The 21,470-nt window shown below is 50.8% G+C and overlaps 1 protein-coding gene across 3 annotated transcripts in view; it reads right to left on the bottom strand.

Annotated features, from left to right (window-relative positions):
* GRID1 (glutamate ionotropic receptor delta type subunit 1) overlaps positions 1–21,470 on the bottom strand; it is a 753,528-nt gene that overhangs the window by 730,548 nt on the left and 1,510 nt on the right. For all 3 annotated transcript variants that reach the window (XM_079138203.1, XM_079138204.1, XM_079138202.1), the window contains exon 2: positions 20,195–20,350. In XM_079138203.1, coding sequence (XP_078994329.1) covers positions 20,195–20,350 — 156 coding nt within the window. The remainder of the gene's footprint in view (positions 1–20,194; positions 20,351–21,470) is intronic.

The raw sequence follows: 21,470 nt of genomic DNA, 5'->3' as shown, positions 1-21,470 counted from the left end.
GGGTGTCCTCTCTGGAGACCCCCGACTTGGAGTTAGTGATGCCCAGTTCCCCACATCCTGTCTCCACTGAACCATGGAGTCCTGTGTCTGGTGAGAAATGGCTCCAAGACAGTTCACAGTCCAGCAAGGAAAGGGGGCCATGCAGCCACACCCAGACCTCATACCCATGTCTCCATCATGAAAGGCTTTCCATGATTGTCTGTTCCCAGCTGTTCCACCCAGGAAGCTCTTGATACAAGTGCCTGGGCCCCAGCTGGGCTTGTGCAACCTGGCTTTCTGGTTGGAGTGTAGACACTGACACTTATAGTATGAGTTCCCCAAGGCTGAAGCTAGGGTCTGCTGTGCCCATGAATACCTAGTATGATGGCTGAAACAGGGCCCACCCTCCACAGAAGTATGGGCAGGGAATGAATGGGGCACCTACTGTATGCATGTCCTGTATATAAACCATTCTTTCAGAGTGTCTAAATCATTCTTCAAAGTAGATGTTTTAACTTTAAAAATAGGAAAACTAAGGCTCAAAATCATAAATGAACATATTGCAAGTCATAGCAAATAAGAGGCAGAGGTGGGCCAGGAGTGGCACATACCTGTAATCCCAGTGACTTGGGAGGCTGAGTAAGAGGATCTCAAGTTCAAAGCCATCCTCAGCAACTTAGCAAGGCTGTCTCAAAACAAAAAATGTAAAAGGGCTGGGGATGTAGAGCACCCCTGGGTCTAATCCCCAGTACCGCAAAATGAAAAAAGGCAGAGGAGGGATCCAGCCAGCAAGAGCATCATCCAGGGTTAAAGGCCACTCAGGATTTTCTCACTCTCCCCACATCCCCCCGACTCAGTCTTTTATGTGTCCCACACCAGACCAGAAGCTGGGGGAAGATCAGAAATGAGCAAGAGCCAGTTGTTGCCCCTGATTTCCTCTAAGTCTAGCAATGCCATCAGGTGTCAGGGGGGACTAGAGCAGTAGCCCCTCATATACCAGCCTCTTTCAGGGCAGAAGTACACTTGTGGGGACATGATTTTGACACAGCCTGAAATTCACACATCTGAAATTCCATCATTAGGTCATTCTCATAAATCTGGCAGAATTTGGGTCTCTTCACTACTTTAGTGGCCCACATAACATCCTTCCAGCCCACCTTTTAACCTGCTACTATGGCAACCAGCAGTGTTCAGGTGTAATGAGGAAGCACCTCACCTCTGCTCCCCAGGGGCCTCTCTTCTGGCACCAGGTAAGAACCCACCCAACTTGCATATGACCAAGTTATGTTATACACATGCATGAAATTATCACAGAGAAACCCATTATTTTGTAAAATTAATATGCACTCATAATTATAATAATTTAAAAAAAAAGAACAAGCCCAGCCAAGCTGCTGTGAAAACCTGGAACAGCTGGTAAGAGAGCACCCTCAGGCCACTGACCAGTGCAGAGTGGACTGGGAAGGCTGGTAGGTAAATAACCCACTTTCTTTACCCAGATGGATAATTCAAGAGGCATTGTTCCATGACTCTGGGGGGACCCCAGTAGGAATAAGCCCCAGTCGCCCATGGCCATGACATGCTCAGAATGGCTTTCCCTCCTGCCCTGATCCACACTTCCTATTCCTTCAGAACATGTTCCAAAGAACACTACTGGCCAGCATGTGAGCCTCTGTCTCTGGCTCTGGTCTAGGTAGAGAGTGGTCCCCACCTGCGATGTCATATAAAATACAGGTACCCTTGTCGGAAGCCATCACCATCTTAACAGTATATTACTAAAGTGACTCTGAGAGTGGCCCAGCTTGGGTGAGAAGGAGTAGGGCCCCCAGGAGGGGAGAAGAGAGAAGCCTGAAGCCACCAGATCTGCCACCAGGCTTTGGATGAATTGGGGGTTCTAGGCCCTATTCCTCAACCAGGGTGAGGGCCAGGTGGTGTTCCCAGAATGGCATGGTGGTCTGCTCCTTCTATCCCCCTTCCCATGAGGACCAGGCGGTGGTCTGCTCCTTCTATCCCCCTTCCCATGAGGTCCAGGCAGTTGTGGGCATGTGAGGTCAGAGTCAGCCAATAGGGGTAGGCCACAGCTGCCTCAAAATCCTGGAACCTCCAAGACTGGCTTACTCCATATCTGGGATCCTTGGGGACAAACCCCAGCCAGGGCCCCTGAATCCAGAGCACAGAGGGCTTCAGAGGCAGGGGTGGGCAGCTGACCATTCCCATAGCTTCCCCATCCCCTGGGCCTCTCAGCTCTAGGCCTAGCTCCAGGTGTGTATGACTCTAGGCTCCGACATCCTCTCTGTGGCCCTCAACCTGCAACCCTCAGTGGGCTCAGTATCCAGAACCCAGGCCACTTCAGTCAGGCCTACGACGGGGAACCCCAAAGGCCTACAGACCATGCCAGGCCAGTCTTCCTATGCCCAGCAGCCCTGGGCAGCTGGCCATCACCCCAGATCTTCTGTTGCCCACCTCTGAGTCTTCGCTCCAGCATCCCATCACCTGGAGCTCTGCTTTCTTTTCTTTACCTGGCCAACCCCCCATCCATACTTAAGACTCAGCTGGGGAGCTCTTCTTCCAGGAAGCCTCCCCTGGTTGCCTCCAACCCAGGCTAAATGGGGCTTGTCCTCCCAAGGTCCCTGGGCTGCCTTCATCCTCTGTAGTACAGATCACATTCTTGATCCATCTGGCTGCCCTGCCACATCCAGCTCTGTGGCCGAAGCACATGGAGCAGGCAGCCAGGAATGCCAGGCACTGACCAACACTGGACAGAGCCTGTCCCAGACAGAGGATTCTGCAGGGATGGGAAACCATGCTCTCAGCACCAGAAGGAGGCTCACATCCCTTCCTGGGCCACCACCAGCCGCTTTCTCCAGCTGAAGTTAATAATTTTAAAGTAATTAAGTCCAGCAAACCGTAACTGATGAAATACGGACTGGTGGTGGCCAGCAGAGCTGTCTCAGTCTTGCCTCCTTTCAGGCTGGGGCTTAGAAGGCAGCGGGTAGGCCTGACCATCCCGTGGCAGAAACAAGTCTCCTAGCAGCCAGCCACCTAATGAGACGACAGGGATTTGTTAATGATATTAGGAGGGCTCAGCTCTGCCTCACGGTGCAGAGGATTTCTGTTCAATTATTTGTGGGTGGCAGGAGCCAGCCCCTTGCTGATAAGGCAGACCCTCCAGATACTGCTGCAGCCCAGCGTCTCAGGGTCCTCAGCAGTCCTGGGCAGCGTCCCCACTGGTGGAAGGATAATCTGAGGCTGATGGAGCAAGGCCAGGCCTCATGCTGCAGACCAAGGCTCCTCCCCATCCCTTGGAACCTGGAGCCCCCATGATGGGCCCATCCAAAGGAAGGGAGCAGGAAAGACCCACTCAGGTGGGAAAGGCTGAGACGACAGCCAAGGGCCTGGGCTGCAAATACATACAAAGTGAGAGCCGGCGTGTGGGGTCAGACCAGGAACCCTGCCCCACTCCTGCAGACAGGCCTGTGCTTCCCGCACGGTGACTGGGAAGGGGGCTGCTGCTTGTCAAAGCCCAGCAGGACAGGGCTCCTGCAGCCACTTCGGGAGCTGGAGGAGCCCAAGGAGCAGAGGCTCCACCTCCTGGGCATTAGGCCCTGTCTCCTGTGGGAACTTCGGGTTTAAAGTGAAGTCAGGCTATACCACCCCACAGGGACCCTCAGCATGGGGGTGGGGAAAGGTACTATGTTCCCCTTCCCCTTCTCACTCCCCAAATCTCTACCCCACCAACCTGGCCCCCACCCTTCCCTCACTGTCCCCCAACCCCCCAGTTCAGCTGACTGTGCCCTGAAATACAAGCTCTCTCATCCAAAGCCTCCTGGCCAGAAGGCTAGCACAAATGTCCCTCCTTCAGAAAGCCTTCGTAACTGCCCCAGCCCCCTGTCCTCCCATGCACATCTGTGTGTACACCACAGTGCCCACCACAGGGCCTTTTCCTCCCAACCTCGATGGCCCCCAAAAAGAGGTTTCCCATCAGCAGTGTCGGGTTCCTAAAGCCCACTGTGAAGGCGTGTCCTCTCAGTGGGTGTAGCCCTAGGGCTCCCAGGACACTCCCCCTTAGCGTTTCCCCATTGCCTATGGGCAGAGATGCACCATGCTGAGCAGCTGCTCCATATGAGGTCTCGCTGTTGCTCTGTGGGCCTGGCACCCTTTCTCTTCCTTAGCTAGCCCCACCCATGTCTGCTATGCCTTCCTCAATCTCAGTTCAATGGACAAGGTGGCCCCCAAGCCAGGCCAGGCAGGACAGTCCACTCCTCTGGCACCAGGACTGATTTGGGGAGGAGCTGATTAGTCCCCCTGCCATGTCAATAGGCAGTAATCTTGAGACTCTTAGGACTCTTTTGTGTGTGTTTGTGTTAGTTATCGGGGATTGAACCCAGAGCCTTGTGCATGCTAGGCAAGTGCTCTACCACTGAGCTCTATCCATAGCCCTTTCACTTTTTATTTTGAGACAGGGTCTCACTCAGTTGCCCAGGCAGACCTCAAACTTGCAATCCTTCTGCTTCAGCCTCCCAAATAGTTGGAATTACAGGCACGCACCACCGCACCGACCCCTGAAAACCCTCGTTAAATAATTCCCTTCTTCCCATGACATGGAACTAGGGGGCTGTGCTGAATAGACATCAGCCTGCAACAGTCAGGAGGTTGCTGGGAAGGAAGCACATCAAAGGGTCAAGAGGAACAAAGGATGTGACCATTAAAGACGTACCCCTGAATGGATCAATGGATGAATGGATACCCCTGAATCACACCTGATGGATCACACCTGATGTTCACAACCTCTGTCTTTCCCAATCCATGGCTTAAAAAATAACCCTGTTTTGCTTGGTCCAGTATAAAGATTTCTGGCACACACATAACCAACTTTTTTTGTGTGTGTGTGTACCAGGAATTGAACCCAGTACCACTGAGCCACATCCCCAGCCTGTTTTTTATATATTTTTTTTTATTTAGAGACAGGGTCCAACTGAGTTGCTTAAGGCCTCAATAAGTTGCTGAAGCTTGCCCTGAACTTGTGATCCTCCTGCCTCAGCCTCCCGACCCACTGGGATTACAGATGTGTGCCACTGCTATTGACTATTATGGACAATGATTTCAGACCCATAGCGGGTTTTTCCTGGTATGAAGCTAGGGGCTGGAATTCTCAGATGGTCTGACTTAGCATCTCAACAAACTCAGAGGTGAGCAACAACTTCCTAATGGGCCATGAGAGGCAAAACCCCTCCAACCCTCCACCCTGATCACAGCACTGTGGCTCAGTCACCTGCTCCACAGTCCCACTGGAGTCTTCCTCCCCAGCATGCCACCAAACGGGTCCTTAGGGAGGGCAGCTCTGGGGAGACAAACCCCAGACCAACTCATCACTTGGTGGAGGAGAGGTCTCAGCTCATCTACAGGTGTGTGCTGTGAGCTCATCATGTCACACAAATGTGCACACACACACACACACACGTGTGTGTGTGTGTGTGTAGGCCCACCCATGTGCGTGCCAGAAGTCAGTCAGCCACTCGACACTCAATCCACCCTGCAGGTGTCAAGGCCTACAGCAGACACCTACAAATCCTAAGATGCTGAATTTGTGATGCTGGTGCTCACAGACCTCAAAGGCATATGGGGGGCTGGTCAAGGAGGAAGACAGGATGGGCTGCATGGCACAGTAGTGGTGAGGTGGCCCCAGTCCCACAGGAGCTGCAGGAGGACACAGAGTGATAAAGTCCAGGGGTGTGTGGATGGAGGTAGTCAGGGGAGACCAGAAACAGAGCTGGGTACCCCACTAGGGACAAAATCACAGGCCTTCAATGCTAAGCACAGGTATCCACCTGCAGGCCCAGGAACCACAGGAGCCTGGCCAGTTGCAAGGGTCAGGAAGATGCCCCAGGATCCAAACATAGCATGTCCGTGGGACACAGTATCCCTGTACCTGGCCTCCAGGAGTGCCCCCCACCCCAGCTCTTGCCATTACTGATCGATCAGTGGGTGCTGAGCCTCATTACTGACCTCGCCATCCTCCCTTTAATGAGATTAATTTTCTTGGCAGGAGCTAAGTAGCCTGGCGCAGTCAGACCCCCACCCCAAGCTGTGCTCCAGCGGGTTTCTCTTGATGAGATTCTGATCATGAACAACAGAGCTGCAAAGCTCCTCCATCCCTGCTCCCCAGGAGGAGTGAAGAGCCTGCCTCCTCACAGGTTAGCCTGACAGCTGCCCAGGTCCTAGCACATGAGCACCCTCACCAGCTCCTGGAGCACCCACTGAGGAAAGCGCTGGAGGGAGTTTGTGGGCAGCGCCCACCCACCATGCTCAAAGCTGCCATGTTGACTGGCCCCAGTTGCTCCTCTTGCCTCTAGGGGCCCTTTCTCCTGTCCTAACCTGGAAGAGCAGAGGACAGGACAACACTAGCCATTCCACACATGTGGAAGCTGAGACTGTGGTGTTTGGGGACTAGGGGACAGCTCCCAAGTCACTGGGGGATTCCCAGGCTGAAGAGAAAATGGAAACCCAGATCCTAGAGCCAAGGGAGTCCCAAAAGGCCACATCTAGAGCAATCTAGAGCACAGGGGAGATGCCATTTCCCCTGTACAGCCTCCCTCCCATATTACCCAGCCCTGCCCACATGGGCACACAGTAGGCATGAAAAGGGGTGGGCCAACTAAACTTTCTCACTCCATCCTGTAAGCATGCAAAAAATCTCCACTGTGCTCTAATCCTTTACACGCTGGCCTTGGAAGGACCCTGAATAAGCAGGTGACCACTGCCAAGGAGAGGCAATGCCACCAGTTCCCATCTTTTCTCTCCCATCTTCAAATCCAGAAGCTGACCAGGAGGAATGTGCCTATAGGTGGCAGGATAGGGCTGCTGGTGATGCAGCAAGCCTCCAGGCCCCACAGGTCACCTGCCCCTGGGTAGCCCTGAGCACAAAGGCAGAACCACAAACAGCAGCTTGCAGAGATCACAGAGAACAGAGCCCCATGTGTCTGCATGTCCCGTCACTCATCCAGGGACATTTACTGAGCACCTACAATGGGTCACACACCAGGCTCAACTCTGGAGACTCAGCAGTGAAACAAACAGACCTCCTTTGCCCTCGTGGACAATTAAATTAATAATATAACTGCAGGAGGGAAAGCATACAAAAAAGAAAAAGGAAGAATGCTTTGATAAGGAGTGATAACAGGGGCCACATTTAGGAGCCTCTGAAGGCTAAGAAGAAGCCCATAATACAAAAGGCCTTTCATATCGTAGGAATGTGCAAAGGTTCTGGAGTAGATGCATGCTTGGCCTGTTGGAAGGACAGGAAAAAAGCCAATGCAGCCAGAGAAGTGAGATCAACAGAAGTGTCAATGAAGAAACAAGTCAGGTCAGCTTTTGTCAGGGTACTTGAGGGTTTACACGTCTGGTAAAGGGTCTGGATTTTATTCTTAGTACAGTGGGGAGCCATTGAATGGTTTGGCAGGAGGGATAGAGGTGATTAGATTGATTTTTCAGATAATCTGGCTGCTGCATGGACAGCTGCCTGGAGGGGAGGACAAAGATGGGGAACAGGGAGGAAGTGGCCTCAGAGGTCCAGGCCAGGACTGGGGAGACAGGAGTGCTAGGTGACAGCCAGGGATCAAGGAGAGTCACAAGCATAGCAGGAGGTCAGGCAGGGAATGACAGAGTGCTGGCATGGCTGCCCACCCTTCACTTTTCCTAAGCAATCCATGCTTTGCTTTGCTCTCTGGGTAACTCTCTGTGCTGCCCAGGGCTGTTCTGTGATGGTGCACATGCAGCCCCAGAGTGTGTAACATCAGGTATCGATAAATGCCTCTGCTGCTTAACAGGCGATCACCAGGAACCTGTAGTGGAATAAATGCTGCCTGAACTGCCACATCCCTGTCCCTGATGAGATGAGTGGGCTGCCTCCAAGCACCGCCTAGAAAACATCCATGAGGATCCTACAATGAAGGAAAGGCTGCAGGCCCCAGCGGACTCTGGCACCTGTGATTCCATGGAACACATAAGAGTGTGCAGGAACAGAAACTGTGCGGGACTGACAGGCACAGAAAAGCACCAGCTAATGGTGTGTTCATGATTCTTACTGATGGAACCCTGGGCCCACGGTGCTGGTCCATGGCCCAGAGTCAATCCATAGAGCAGGCAGGGGAGTCAGGCTGAGGGATCAGGCCCAGGAATTGCCTGCTGAGGATTCCTGAGGTCAGTGAAGGCAGCAAAGGGCCCCTCTATGGGCTGGTTTGAGGCTGGGAAGGAGAACAAGCCCTCTGGAAGGCTGGAGTGAGGCTGATCAAGCTCTGAACTGACAGGACTTTAAAGGAGTTGGTTTACAGTCCACACTTGCAGCCAAACAATGAACTGCTAAAGCATCAAATGGGGGTATCCGATGCATCCCCCTTTCTTGAGAAAAGGTACCAGAGTTAAGGCAGGAGATGACACTGAGAACCAGTGTCCACCTGGGCTTCCTGAATGTCAGCAGAGCATCCAGAACAAGCAGTGACTGTCTCTATTCCTCTGCATTGGTCAGGTGACATTATGAGGAATATAACCATGGGTTCTCTTTACTGAGCACCTCCTTGGTGCCAGGCATGGTCTAAGTCTTCGTGCTCATTACTTCATTTGGTCCTTAAGGCAACATATTAAGAGAAGCACCATATCCCCATTTTACAGGCAAGAAAGTTGAGACTCAGCAAGGTAAGTCCCTTATTAAGATACATCAGAGGCACTGTGTGTTAAGAAAAGCAGTGACAAAAAAGGTATGTACACAAAAGAACACAGGAAAAAAAAGAAAAACAAGCTCCAAGAATATATAGCCTGAAAATTCTTTGAGGGGCACCCAACTGTCTTTAAACACTTCAAGGTTCAGGGCAGAGATAAGCTGGGCTCAGCATCAAGATCTGTCAGAGATGAGAACCATTCATCCTCAGAAGCACACAGATCTTCAGCTCCAAAGATCTTCTGTCCAAGTGCCTGATTGGAAAGATTCAGGCATGAAGGCCCTGGAAGGGCAGGACTGGCCTGTACTCCCTGGTTAGGTCTAGGTCCAGGCCAGGGTTCTCCACAGCCCTTCCCACTTCTGTCTTAGTCAGCTGGGATCTGCTGTAACAAAAGGCCATAGGTTGGGTGCCTTAAACAGCATAAATGTATTCTCACAGTTCCGAAGGCTAGAAGTCCATGATCAAGGTGCCAGCACAGTCAGTTCCTGGGGAGGGTTCTCTACCTGGCTTGCGGATGGCCACCTTCTCACTATGTCTTCACACGGCAGAAAGAGAGAGAGCAAGCTCACAGGTGTCTCTTCTTATAAGGACACTAATCCCATCACAAGGGCCCCACCCTTGCAACCTCATCTAAACCTGATTTCTACCCAGGCCCCACACCAAATGCCATCATGTTGGGAGCCAGGGCCTCAATTAATAGATTTGGGGAAACAACTGTTCTGTACATAGCACCTCTGGACCTTCCCTCAGCCCAGCCTTGGCTTTGCAAAGCCCTCCTAGCTCTGGACATCAGAACTCCGTTACCTTGCTGACCTGCACACTGAAAAGGATCCCTGGGGATGACACATCTGAACTGAGACCTCATAAAACTCCAGGAAGAGGGTGACAAGTGAGAGGGCTAGTGGAGCTCCAAGCAGCCCCTGGAACTCCTGTTTCTGCTGAATGTGCCCAGGCAGCATGAGAATCTGCAGTAGCACACACGTGCACGCGTGTGTGCACATACGACACAAGGGAGGTCTGCCCAGATCCCAAGCCTGACCCATGCCTCCTAAACAGTCCTACCTCCTCAGCACTGCCCACCTCACCGCCATCCCCCTGAACATGTCACCATCTAGCCTGCCTATCTCTGGGGATCAAGGGCAACAGGTGGCCTGTGCAGCCCCAGCTCAGTGCTGTGGGCCAGGCAGTGCTGAACGTCAGTCCTTGAAAATCTTTACAAGGTGCCCAGGAGAAGCCTTGAGCTGAGGTTTGGGTTCTCATGCAGAGTAGAGCCCCCACCAGCTATTCCTGGGCCAGATCCAGTTCAGGGCTCTGTGATAGAGAAAGAACCACCCTTCCAGTGCCAGCCCCAGGCTGGCAACAGGCAGGACTAGGTTGTTGAGGCTATCAGAGCCCTGTGGGAGAGGCAAGTAGGGCAGGTACACTGGGAGCCTCCCAGGGAAGGGAGGCTGGAGCCACCCAAGACTGAGGAGGAACAGCAATTGATGTTTGAAGCCATGACAGGGAAGGTGGCACAAGTCCTAGAGCCAAGCCAAGTCACAGCAATTTCATCCCCTGGTGCCAGCCACCAGAGATGGGGTACCATTGAGACAAACCCAGTACAGCACACTCAGGTCAGGTCTCAGAGCTTGAGGCCCAGAGGCCAAACCAGAGACCAGAGCATGGCCCCTCTCTCGCACTCACCATGCCTCTGGGCACTCCTGTGAAATGATAAAAGAAAGTTCATTTCTTCAGTCCAGAAGCAGAACCAGGCAAGACCCCAAATGTCTAACTTTGCACCAAGCAGGACAAGTACCAAAGGGAGCAGGAGACAGTTGTCCAGGTCAGGTTAAGGTAGTGCCACTTCACAGACATTAAGACTGAGACTCAGAGAAAAGTGACTTTTTCAGGACCACACAGCTAATCGGTCACAAAACTGGGAATCAAATCCAAACCTGCCTGACCCCTTTCCATCAAATAGAGCAAGGTATGCCAGCCCTTTGGTCATCCTGGGGGCCCGGGCCAGGACAGTTGGATTTTGGCCATTCTGTGGAGCTGGGGCAGGCAGCCCTGCTGCGAGATTAAAATACCATGCAGTGACAGGCCACAGGTGCTCAGAGCCCCGGCCTGCACAGATGGCTCCGAGCAGCCTCCATATGAGCCACGTCATCAGTATCAACCTCCTTCCCTGCTCTCCTGAGACACCCAGAAAGGCCAGAGCTAAACTCCAAGTCACATGCTTCATCTGTCCTAAGTGGGATGGAAGCTGCAGGAGTGTGCCCACACAGCCAAGATGGGGCAGGAAGAAGGGGAGGCCAAGAGCCCCTTCAGGGACCACCAAGGCTAGTCATATAACAACCATCCCTTCCTCTTTACCCAGCAGCTGCAGTATCTGGCCCTTAGCGAGAGACTGTAGTGCATTTCTTCAACTCGCCCTCCACTGTCCCCTGTGTTGCCATTCCCATTTGACATCCAGGGAAACTGAGATAACCCACCCAGAGTCAGGACGGAGCAGGGGTGAGAGCCCCAGTCTGCATGGGGAAAGCAACCTGCCCCTGCTCAGCTCCTGGACACCACTGTCTGTTCTTAGGCAGGGGAGTGGAGAGGGGCCAGGCTGAGCACAGGCTGAAAACAGGTGCAGAGGCAGGTAGAGATGTGGGCACAGGTGGAGCTGCAGCTGCAGTGTCTGGTTGTCTCGGCTTGGGTCGGCAAAAGCCAGAGTAAAGGAAGCAAACTGGAAAGAGAGACTGGCCAGGGCCACGTGCCCTGGATCTGCTGGAAGACAAAGTATAGCCTGGACTGAGGGCTACCCTAGACCCCAGTTGGCAGCTCCCAGGTTTCACCCCTGGAAGCCTGCCTACAGCTTAGGTCCAGAAACAAGTAGAAGAAGTCCATCTAGTCACCCTCAGGTACTCTCCCTGTGCTTCGGCTCTGAAAAGAGAGAACTCTGGGCCCCTCTCTTCCCAGCCCATGACCATCAGTCAAGAAACTCACTGTTTACAGGCTGGGAAAAGGGACTTGAAGAACCCAGGGATGAGATACTGGACACAGACCTAGCCCCTTCCTGTGTCTAGTGCCTGTCAGAGAGGTCAGCAACCCAGAGAAAGGGTTTGTCCCAAGCCAGCCCTCGACAGAAACATGAGGGGTCTCTGCCCCAACCCAGTGCTGCTATGTGAGATACTGGGTGCAAAGGGTCAGGAAAATCCATAGAAGGACAAGGCCACAGGGCTGAAGCTGTAGGAAATACAGACTCACCCAAATCCAGCTACAGATGCTGGTGCTGGCTCCATTGGTGGTCAGGAAGGAATGGAACCAGTCTTTCTTTTTTTTTCAAATTTGCTTTATTGACATAAAATTGTATATATTTCTCATATGCAATATAATAGTTATGTATATGCACCATGGGGTTGTTAAATCTAGCTAATTAGCCAATGTATTACCTAACACAGTTAACATTTTGTAATGGGAACACTTAATAACCACTCTTGTAGCATTTTTCAAGGATACAATATGTCATCATTAACTCTACTCACCATCCTGTACAACAGACCTCTTGAACTTATTTCTCCTAACCATATAACATATCCTCAGACCCAGTCTCCATTATATATCCATTTCCCCAATCCTCCACCCCCACCTCCAAACACCCCAGCCCTTCACCTCATGGCTTAGGAAACATCTAGCTCAAGGATCCTGAGAGCTGAGCCTGTCCGGGCCCTAGTTTAGAAAGCATGAGATTGGTGACACAAAAAATGTGTAAGTGAGAACGAGGAGGGCCTGGGGACCCAGGCTTCCTGATTGGACACCACATCACAGGACTGCCCAGAGACCCAGAGAAGACATGTAATGAAGAGTAGAAGAGAACTGATGGGAGAACAGGTTTGGCCCAACCTAAAGCAGTTTTATATATTTTGTTTCTTGGTTGCCGTTGTTTTAGAGAATCACCTGTTTTGGCATGAAACAGAAAGTAGGCACGGGTGTTGTTCACTAAATATTTTCATTTCTCTCCCCTCCTCTAGTCATATTGTAGGACTGTGCTTCCTGGACACCTTGTGAATGGCTGGGGCAACATGACAACTTTTGGTCGATGATGCATAAGCAGAAGAAATGTGGATCACACCCAAACTAAGCCCTCCCACTTCCCAAAAAAAGAGCTACTTCCCCTCTGGAATAGCAACTGGCAAATATCAGGCAGAATGATGATAATGAGCCAGGTTCCCAGCTGATCACTGATGGACATACAACATGGGCAGGAAATAAACTACTGTCACATTAAGCCACTAAAATTTGGGGATTGTTCGTTATTGCAGTATAACTTAGAAGTCCCTGACTGATACAATAAAAAATGCAGAACAAAACCAAAGCTTAGAGACAAATGGGCACAGCCTAGCTAGCTACCAAGTCCAAAAAGAATCAGATCCAGGTATCAGACTAGGTTAGAATGTTTGAGAAAAAGTAATACAGATCCAACACTGGGTTTTTAGGTGACAGTATTTTCTAGAGAGTTGTGTTAGCTTTCCCTTACTATAACAAAACACCTAACATAACTTAAAAGAAAGAAAGGTTTCTTTTGGCTTAGGGTTTCAAAGATTTCAGACCATAGTCAGTTGGCCTATCACTTTAGGCCTGTGGCAGCACAGAACATCATAGTAGGAGCACATGATGGAGATGGCTGCTCACTCCATGGTAGCCAGGAAGCAGAAAGACAGGAGGGGATGGGGTCCTAATATTCCCTTCAAGGGTACACCCCCAATGACCTGACTCGACTCTACTAGGCTCATCTCCTAAAGGTTCCACCATCTCCCAACAGTGCCACAAGCTGATGAGCAAGCCTGCAACATTAAGGCCTTTCAGGGACATTCAAGATCCAAATAGCAACAGGAGTAAAAATTTAAGGGAAGAAGAAAAAAGCTGGAGGGTACAAAGCTGGGGATTGTCAACTTGGCAACTATAAGAATTTGGAAAGTTCGTCAGCCTGCCCCTACAAAATATGTCTGTGAGTGCTAAGGAATAGTCTGCACTGACCTAAAAAAGAAACCTGGAGAAATGCCTTCAGCATGCTGCTTCCGGTGTGATGGTCGTGAAAGTTCCGTGGCATCAGGAATGGGAGCAGGAGCAGTTCTGAGGCAACATGGAAAGAAGTATCTCTCCAGACCCATGGCCTCCTACCCACATACCTGGCATGAGGTGCACCTGCTCACTGCCAGGTAAGCCCCTCTCAATCTGGGGAGCAGGGCCTGCACAATAGGGAACGTTGAAGGGAGGCTCTTGAACCCAAAATATGAGCAGGTGGGTAGGGCAGGAGCATAGTCTATAAACTGAGAAAGTGTGTACACTCACACATATATGTACACAGGAGTTCATGCATAAACTTGCATGCATGCGTGTGTGTGTGTGTGTGTGTGTGTGTGTATGTGTACATACACACCTCCAGAGGTAACCCTAGGATGAACCCTGAAGCCTGACAGTGCAGCTGAGGGAAGGCTGTAGGCATTCCTTTACTCAGCCACAGGCTTGTAGGAAATTCAGAGACAGGACTACACAGTTCTAGTCCTCAAAACAGACAGTGCCCAGTCAAACTCCAGCAAGGGATCACCCATGCCTGAGCCTCAACCACAGTCACCTCAGGCTTGGAACATCTCTTGACCCCGAGGGGCCAAGAAGAGCACCTCACTGTGAGACATAGGGCTGCAAAGCAAGACAGACTTCAACAAGGACCCCAGGGGGTACATGGGGGAGCAAGGAGGATGAGGCTCTGAAGAACCCTCCCAGGCAGAAAAGGAGGCTGTGGGTCAGTATGATGGCCCAGAGTTACAGTTTGGCTATTCCATCAACAAATTCCTCCAAGAACATTCTTATATGCAAGGAGCATCTGGGCCCAGGCAAGGAAGTCAGGTCACAGGGAAGCTCACAAGGAGATATGTAGAGGACTTTCAATCCAGCCATGCAACCCAAGTGATGCTAGCTGGTCTGATTAAGATGAATTGATGCTACCCAGCAAATATGAGCACAGCCAGCCCCTAGAAGACTATCAAGGTAGAAAGAAAGTTCGAGGTAATACCATATTCTGGCTACGACTGGCACATATGGGGTATGCCAAAGTAGTGACAGAATAATGACCTACAGATACATACATGTCCTATTCCCCAGAACTATGACTATGTTAGGCTACGTGGCAAAGGAGAATAAAGGTTGCAAATCGGCTAACCTTAAAATAGGGGAGTCAGCCTGGATTATCTTGGTGGACCCAATACAATCAAGGGTTCTTAAGAGAAGGAAGCAGAAGAGTGAGAGACGCAGATGTGACTGATGACTAAGCGAGGTCACACGGACCCAACCACCACAGTGGGCTTTGGAGATAGAGGAAGGAGGCCCAGGCTGAGGAGTCCTGCAGCCTCTGAAAGTTGGAAAAGGCAAGGAAGCAACTTTTTCCTAGGCTTTCTCTAAGAAACCAGCCCTGGACAACACCTTGGTTTTAGCCCAGTGAGACCCATGTCAGGCTTCTGAACTGCAGAACTGTAAGTTTGTGTTGTTTGTCCCAACTAAATTTGGGTAAAACTTGTTTGAATGCCAAGAGAAAACTAATACAGCTGAGTGGACAGAATGATGGCAGCAGGCCTGGAGGCTCTTTACAATGACAGAAGCATCACACTCAGAGCCCTTGACAGTGTCTCGGTGAGGCTGCCAGCAGGGCTGTGAGGGCATGGCCTCAGTGGAACCTATAATTCTGAATGGAAGTGAAAGAAGACATCAGAGGTCAGAGAGGGAGACTCTAGCTTGAGGCCTAGATACCAGCACAGTGAGTGAGGGACAGGGTAACGACCTAGGAGGTGACCCATAAAAACTAATACCTCCAGAAATGGCCAGAAATGGCATCAACAAGCTTGTTGTGCTTCTTTCTTTCTTTTTTTTTTTTTTTTTAATCTCATTTCATTCTGTGAAGAACAAGCTATACTTGGGTCATTTTTACCTTGTTGTGTGTGTGTGTGTGTGTGTGTGTGTGTGTGTGTGTGTTGTGTGGTGCTGGGGGTCAAACCCAGGACCTTGCACAAGCTAGGCAAGCTCTCTTCCACTGAGCTACATCCCCAAGCCCATACCTTGTCTTCTTAAAACACTTTTGTGCTCATCGTAGCTAAAAGGAATATTATTGCCTCACATACATTCCTTTTTTCTGCCTCTTCCTTAAATTGCTATCCTTCTATACTATGACAGATATATCTACAGCATACCCAATAACTCACATCTTTTACTCACAGTAAAAGATAATACTGTGAAAAGACTTGTGTTCAGTCAGTTCTTTTATGCACTTATATAATCTTCTACTTGAGCAAGCACTTTAAAACAATATGAATTTTTTCTATTTAACAAATTAGTATCTCTTATCTAGAGACAAATTTTCATACTTATTATTAATATGGACTTGGCCAGCTAAGTCTAGGATATAATATTTTAGAGATTTAAATGTCCTTTCTGTTATCACATACTAACTTTAGATCCTTATATCAAATGCATATTTTATTAAATGTGACCCATTCTTTTACATAAAATGATCAACTGTCCTCAAAGGTAGTGTTTGGAAGTCACTTGTACAAAACCAGTCTGAAGAAATCTTACTTATAAATCTGAGGACCAACACATCCAACCAGAGTTTCTTATTTTCTTCAGAAGTGATTCCATTTCTTAAAAACATTTTTTGTACATTAGAAAATTTATGCAGACACTGAAAGCAGTGTTTATGGCTGAGTATAGTGGTGCCCACCTGTAATCCCAACAACTCAGATGCTGAGGGTCTAAGGATCACAAGTATGAGGCCTATCTTGGCAAGTTAGCAAGACCCTGTCTTTAAACAAAACTTAAAAAGGCATTGGGGAAGCCTGGGGATATAGCTTAGTTTGTAGAGCCATGTGCCTCCCATGCACAAGGCCCTGGGTTCAATCCCCAGCACCACAAAACAAAAGGTGGGTGTTGGGGATATAGCTCATCAAGAGAGTGCTTGCCTATCATCTGTGAGGCCCTGAGTTTAATCCCTAGTACACAAAGAAGAAAAAGGAATGTTTACAAATAATTCCCAGTGGTTGCAGAAAAAGCCAACGATAAGGTAAATGAAAACAGCAAGCCATGCAAATGAACAGAATGGGAACCCTCTGCATTTATAAAATACAGTGATGGGGAGGACCAGAAGGAAATAACAGTAGTAGAACTCAGGACAATTTTGCTCTGCTTCTTGGTGCCTTCCCGCACTTTCCACATTTTATATAATAAGCATGCATTGGCCTCTTTCTTTTTTACATTTTTAAAGTAACACATGCTCATTGTAGCAATGCATTTCTTTTATAATTGGAGGGAAAAAAGTAAAAGCTAAAAATGAAAAGGTCACTTAGGGTCCTCTCTCAAGGAATTCACCAGCTTAAGAGATGATGTAGCTGAAAATATCAATAGCCTTAAGAGAATCTGAGATGGAGTCACAGTTGGCTCAAGGAACAGGGAGGGAATTATGTTTACTGAACACCTACTGAAAGCCTTATGCAGACAGTTTATACATGTCTCATCTCATTCAATCCTGCCAATAATCCCATGAGGCAGGTACTTTGATTATTTCCTTTTAACAGATCTGAAAACAGAAGCTCAGGGTAGAGTCAAGACTCTCCCAGGGTCAAGGAGTGACTAAAGCAAGCAGGATCTCAGTTAGATCTCCTTGGACTCCAGCAGCCAAGCTCTTGTCCTGGCATGGGCTGCCTCTCAGACCTAAACAGGGCAGCATCACTATAACCCCAGATGCAACCAAAGATCCCTGGGGGTTTGTTCCTTCTACAAAGAAGACCAAGCCCCGGTGCACCATTGCTCTTTATCTCTGGTCACCTCCCACCCCCACGCAAACTGTGCCTATCACCCATGTCCTACTGCAATTTATGTCCGGGCCCAGAGAAAAGAGAGAAGGTAAACATCAAGAAGGAGTCAAGCAGGGATGGACAAGCATCCCACAGAAAACAGATAAAGCTAATTGAGCACCTGTTCAATGAGCCCCAGACAAAGGGAAAGGAGCTTGCTGAATCCAGCTCTGCCCTTCCCAGAAGCCCTCCAGAGCCTGGCTCCTTCCATCCCTTGTAGGTATCTAAGGGTTATGCAAGGTCATGGGATAACCGTGTGGATTTCTGCTCCTAAGGTGGAAGCACATGCCAGCTTTAACGGCCTTCTGGGCAGCAGGCAGCCTAGCAACAACAGAATCCCTCTACCTGAATAACTTCCAGCCCTTAAAATCTAACTCCCTAATTCCAGATGTGCAGAAACACTCTCATACCCTTCTGAGACTGTGTTAACCTGCCATCCTGGGAGAATGAGACATTTTTCCAATTATACAAATTAAGAAATTGAGACCCAGAAAAGCAAGAGGTCTAGTTTCTCAACCTGAAAAGGCCCCTTGTTGGAGCTTTTATCTCCCGGACAAAGTTGCATTTGGGCCTGAAGGTCAAATAACCCACAGATTTGTTTTGTTTGTCTTGTGTGTTTAAATTGTTTCATTAATTATAATTAATTAATAGTCCAGAAATCAGATTTTACACTGAAGTTCAGATTAGGGGTTCCTCTTTAAAAACAAAAAGCAGGTACATCTACGAAACCAAGATTTTTCAATCCCAAATGGCAAAATCAACTGAAGCTGTGGGATAGCTGTTCCTTTTAACAGAGATGACCTCTCCAGGGGACCAGCTGCATACTTCATGTGTTAACCTGCCCATGTAAGAGCATCACCTTAGTCTCTGGTGAGCTGCTGATGGGGATGGATGGGCATCATTCAGGCAAAATGAATGAGCATGGGACATTCAACACTGCAGAAGGGCAACCGACAGAACAGAAGCAACAAATGCCAAGAGAAGTACAGAAATCTGGTGTGGACCACAGGCAGGGTTCCCAAGACTGGGACCTGCAAGGAACTGTCATAAAAGCATAAGAAGCCCAGGAGCAAGGGACACCTAGAGACAGGGATTGCTGTTAGGACATTACCACACACTCTTTCCCATGCCTCAGTTGACATCAGCTATGGACATCTGTGAAGACAGCTCCACTTAGGCAATGCCAGCCTCACCCCACTCAACACCTCCCCAAAAACAGTACTTGGGATTCCAGGTTTATACAACCACCTCAAGACATCCTTGGACCAGAACCAGGTGTCCCTTCCCCAAGAACTGATACTTCTCCCTCCACTGCTAAACCTAAGAACAGGAGACCTTCCAAAGACCACCCTCCTGCAGAAGGACCTTCACAACAATAGCTCTGGCCTTCTGGACCACATTCATATATCACTGAGTCACCCTATCTCTATGCTTACAGGTACCAGGAAACTGGCAGCCAGCATAAAACCCCAGGGCAGCAGGAAAACACTGGAACCAGGGTGCTGGCGAACAGAGTGCTGACAAGTTCGAACCCCTCAGCCAGCCCACTTTTTTCCCCACCCCACCCCCACTACCCTGACAGTTCCTCCTGCGAAGAATCTCTGCATGCTGTCTCCAGCTGTGCCTCTCTATCCTCAGCACTCCAAGGAGCTGACCTCAGAGTCCAACCACGGTTGTGGTTAGCAAGACAAAGGGCAAGAAATGGGACCAATCTGGGCAGGTGTCAGGGGTAGAAAACAAAGCCCAAGAAGCCGCCAGCACGGGGTGGGGGTGGGGGGTGCGGTTGGAGTTTCTGAAGCAGCAAGCCAGGAGGGAGGAGAGGGAAAAGGAGAGGAAGGAAAAGCTGATGAAGTTGCTGTAGTTATTGCCCTTGCCACACACCTGTTGCCCCTGCCACGGAGCCCGGGGTGACAGCTGCTGCAAACGACCACGGCCCAGGCGCGGGCTAGGATTTCCCCGCAGCAGGACCTGGCCCAGCTCGGCTCCTTTTCTAGGCAAACAGCGCCCACCTCCGGCCCAGGCGGCAGCGCCTCCGCCCGCCGCGCGGGCAGCAAAAGAGAAAACAGCTGCTCTAAACCTGGAGGAGCCAGGCAGAGAAGCCCCGCCAAAGCACTGTGGGGCCGCGGGGCGCGAAACTTGGCGCCAGACAGGTTGTGCTCCAGGAAGGGCAGCCAGGGCGGGCTCCAGTCGCTGGGCTCATCGATTCAAGGCGAGAAATACGTGGGTCCACAATGATCAGCGGATGGGCATACGACACAGGTACCCGGCACTCAGACACGCCCACCCAACAAACACTGGGGAAACAAAGACTGCCCGGAGCTACAGGCCTGCGCGGCCGACGAGAGGCACACACACGCGCCCACCCCGCGGGAAAGGAGCCACACAACCCCTCCAGGAACTCAGCTAGTGGTGCTCACGAAGCCTCCACTCTGGTTCCGCAGCACAGAGCAGTCCTAGCGCCGCTGCCTTGCTGGGCCCCGGAAGGCTCGACACCGCAAGTGGCACCACAGTCACCGGGGCGAACAGGGGGTTCCGTGCAATCGAGTCCGTCACAACCTTGCCGGTCCCCATTGCTGCGCCTGCGCCACTTCACAGGCCACTGCCCAGTGAGCCATGGGTGCAGCGGCCACTCACCTTCCTGTACAGCCTGGAACGGGTTGTTGGCCTCGATGACCTTGATGGAGTAGGTGATCTTCTCACTCTGCAGGATGTCATCGTTGAGGCTCAGGTCGGATACAGCCAGTTGGAATACCCTGTCGTCCTTGGCTGCGTTCTCCTCGAAAATGGCACCTGGAGGAGTGGAGGGGTCAAGACCAGATCTACAGAGAAACCCTACCTACTTCCCTTGGCCCTTGAACAGGGTGCTGGCAGGACCGATGGTCACCAAGTGGTGGAAGGTTTGGTTTTTGGTTTCGTTTTGGTGGGGTAGTTTAATGCTCTCCCACATAATCTACACACGATGTGCTACCCTCCCCCAGCGCACACGTGCACATAGTTGACATGAGTAATACATGAACATCCCACATGCTGCCACCAAGTTGCACACGTGTCTCACAACCAAAGCCCCACACGTCCCAGCCATGCCCTGTACAATGGACTCAGCCAGTCTGGGGTGACCTCAGGCAGCACTCAAATGCTCCTAACATAGTCACATAAATCCCATCCCAGAAGCCGGAAAGTTCCCCGGAGAGCAGTTCCCCCACCCCAATCCCAGAATGGAATTATGACTCCTTTCTACTGTGTGCGTGCCCTGCTTAGTGGAGCTGAGTGAAGCAGGTCCACAGTTGGCTTTCCTGCACCAAAGGGGTTTCTTTAGGCACAGGGCCTTCCATGGCCAACAACTTGGACGGACGCGACGCTACACGGCCTGGCTACTTGTACCCGTGTCCCTGCTCTCCTTCCCTCCCGCTTCCTCTTCCTGTGTGTAGGTCGGAGGGAGTGGGGGGGAGGGGAATGCCTACTAGACCCCTTTACGTTCTGATCTAGCAGAACTGAGAGTCCCAAAGGAGCGGCTTTTGAAAGGGCCTTCTAGAACCGCGGACAGTTCCTCCAGGGAGCCCTCCGACTGGCGCTTTGCGCGCGTTTCGCGGCTTTGGCCCACCCTGCGCTAGCTGCCGATTTCGGTGCGACTCGCTGGAGCTTGGCGCTGCAGCCTGGGCAGCTCCGGAGTCCCCACCCCCACCCCCACCAAGCCAGGCCGGGAGGGTCGCTGAGGTCCCAGCTTTGGGCTGGGTAATCCCCGAAGCTGAGAGTTGAGTGGGTGGAGGGAGGCCCCTGTTCCTGGGTTCCTCTCTATATCCAAAACCGCAATGCTGACTCGAGACCCGCGCCCGCTCCAGCGCGGGAAGCAGGTTTGCCCCCCGAGTCCCTGCGGGGGACACTGCAGTTCTCCAAGCTGGGGTCCATACCC

The sequence above is a fragment of the Sciurus vulgaris genome, assembly GCF_902686455.1.
Source record: "Sciurus vulgaris genome assembly, chromosome: 4".
NCBI lineage: Eukaryota > Metazoa > Chordata > Mammalia > Rodentia > Sciuridae > Sciurus > Sciurus vulgaris.
The sequence above is the reverse complement of the archived record's forward strand: the minus strand, read 5'-3'. Positions and strand labels throughout refer to the sequence as shown.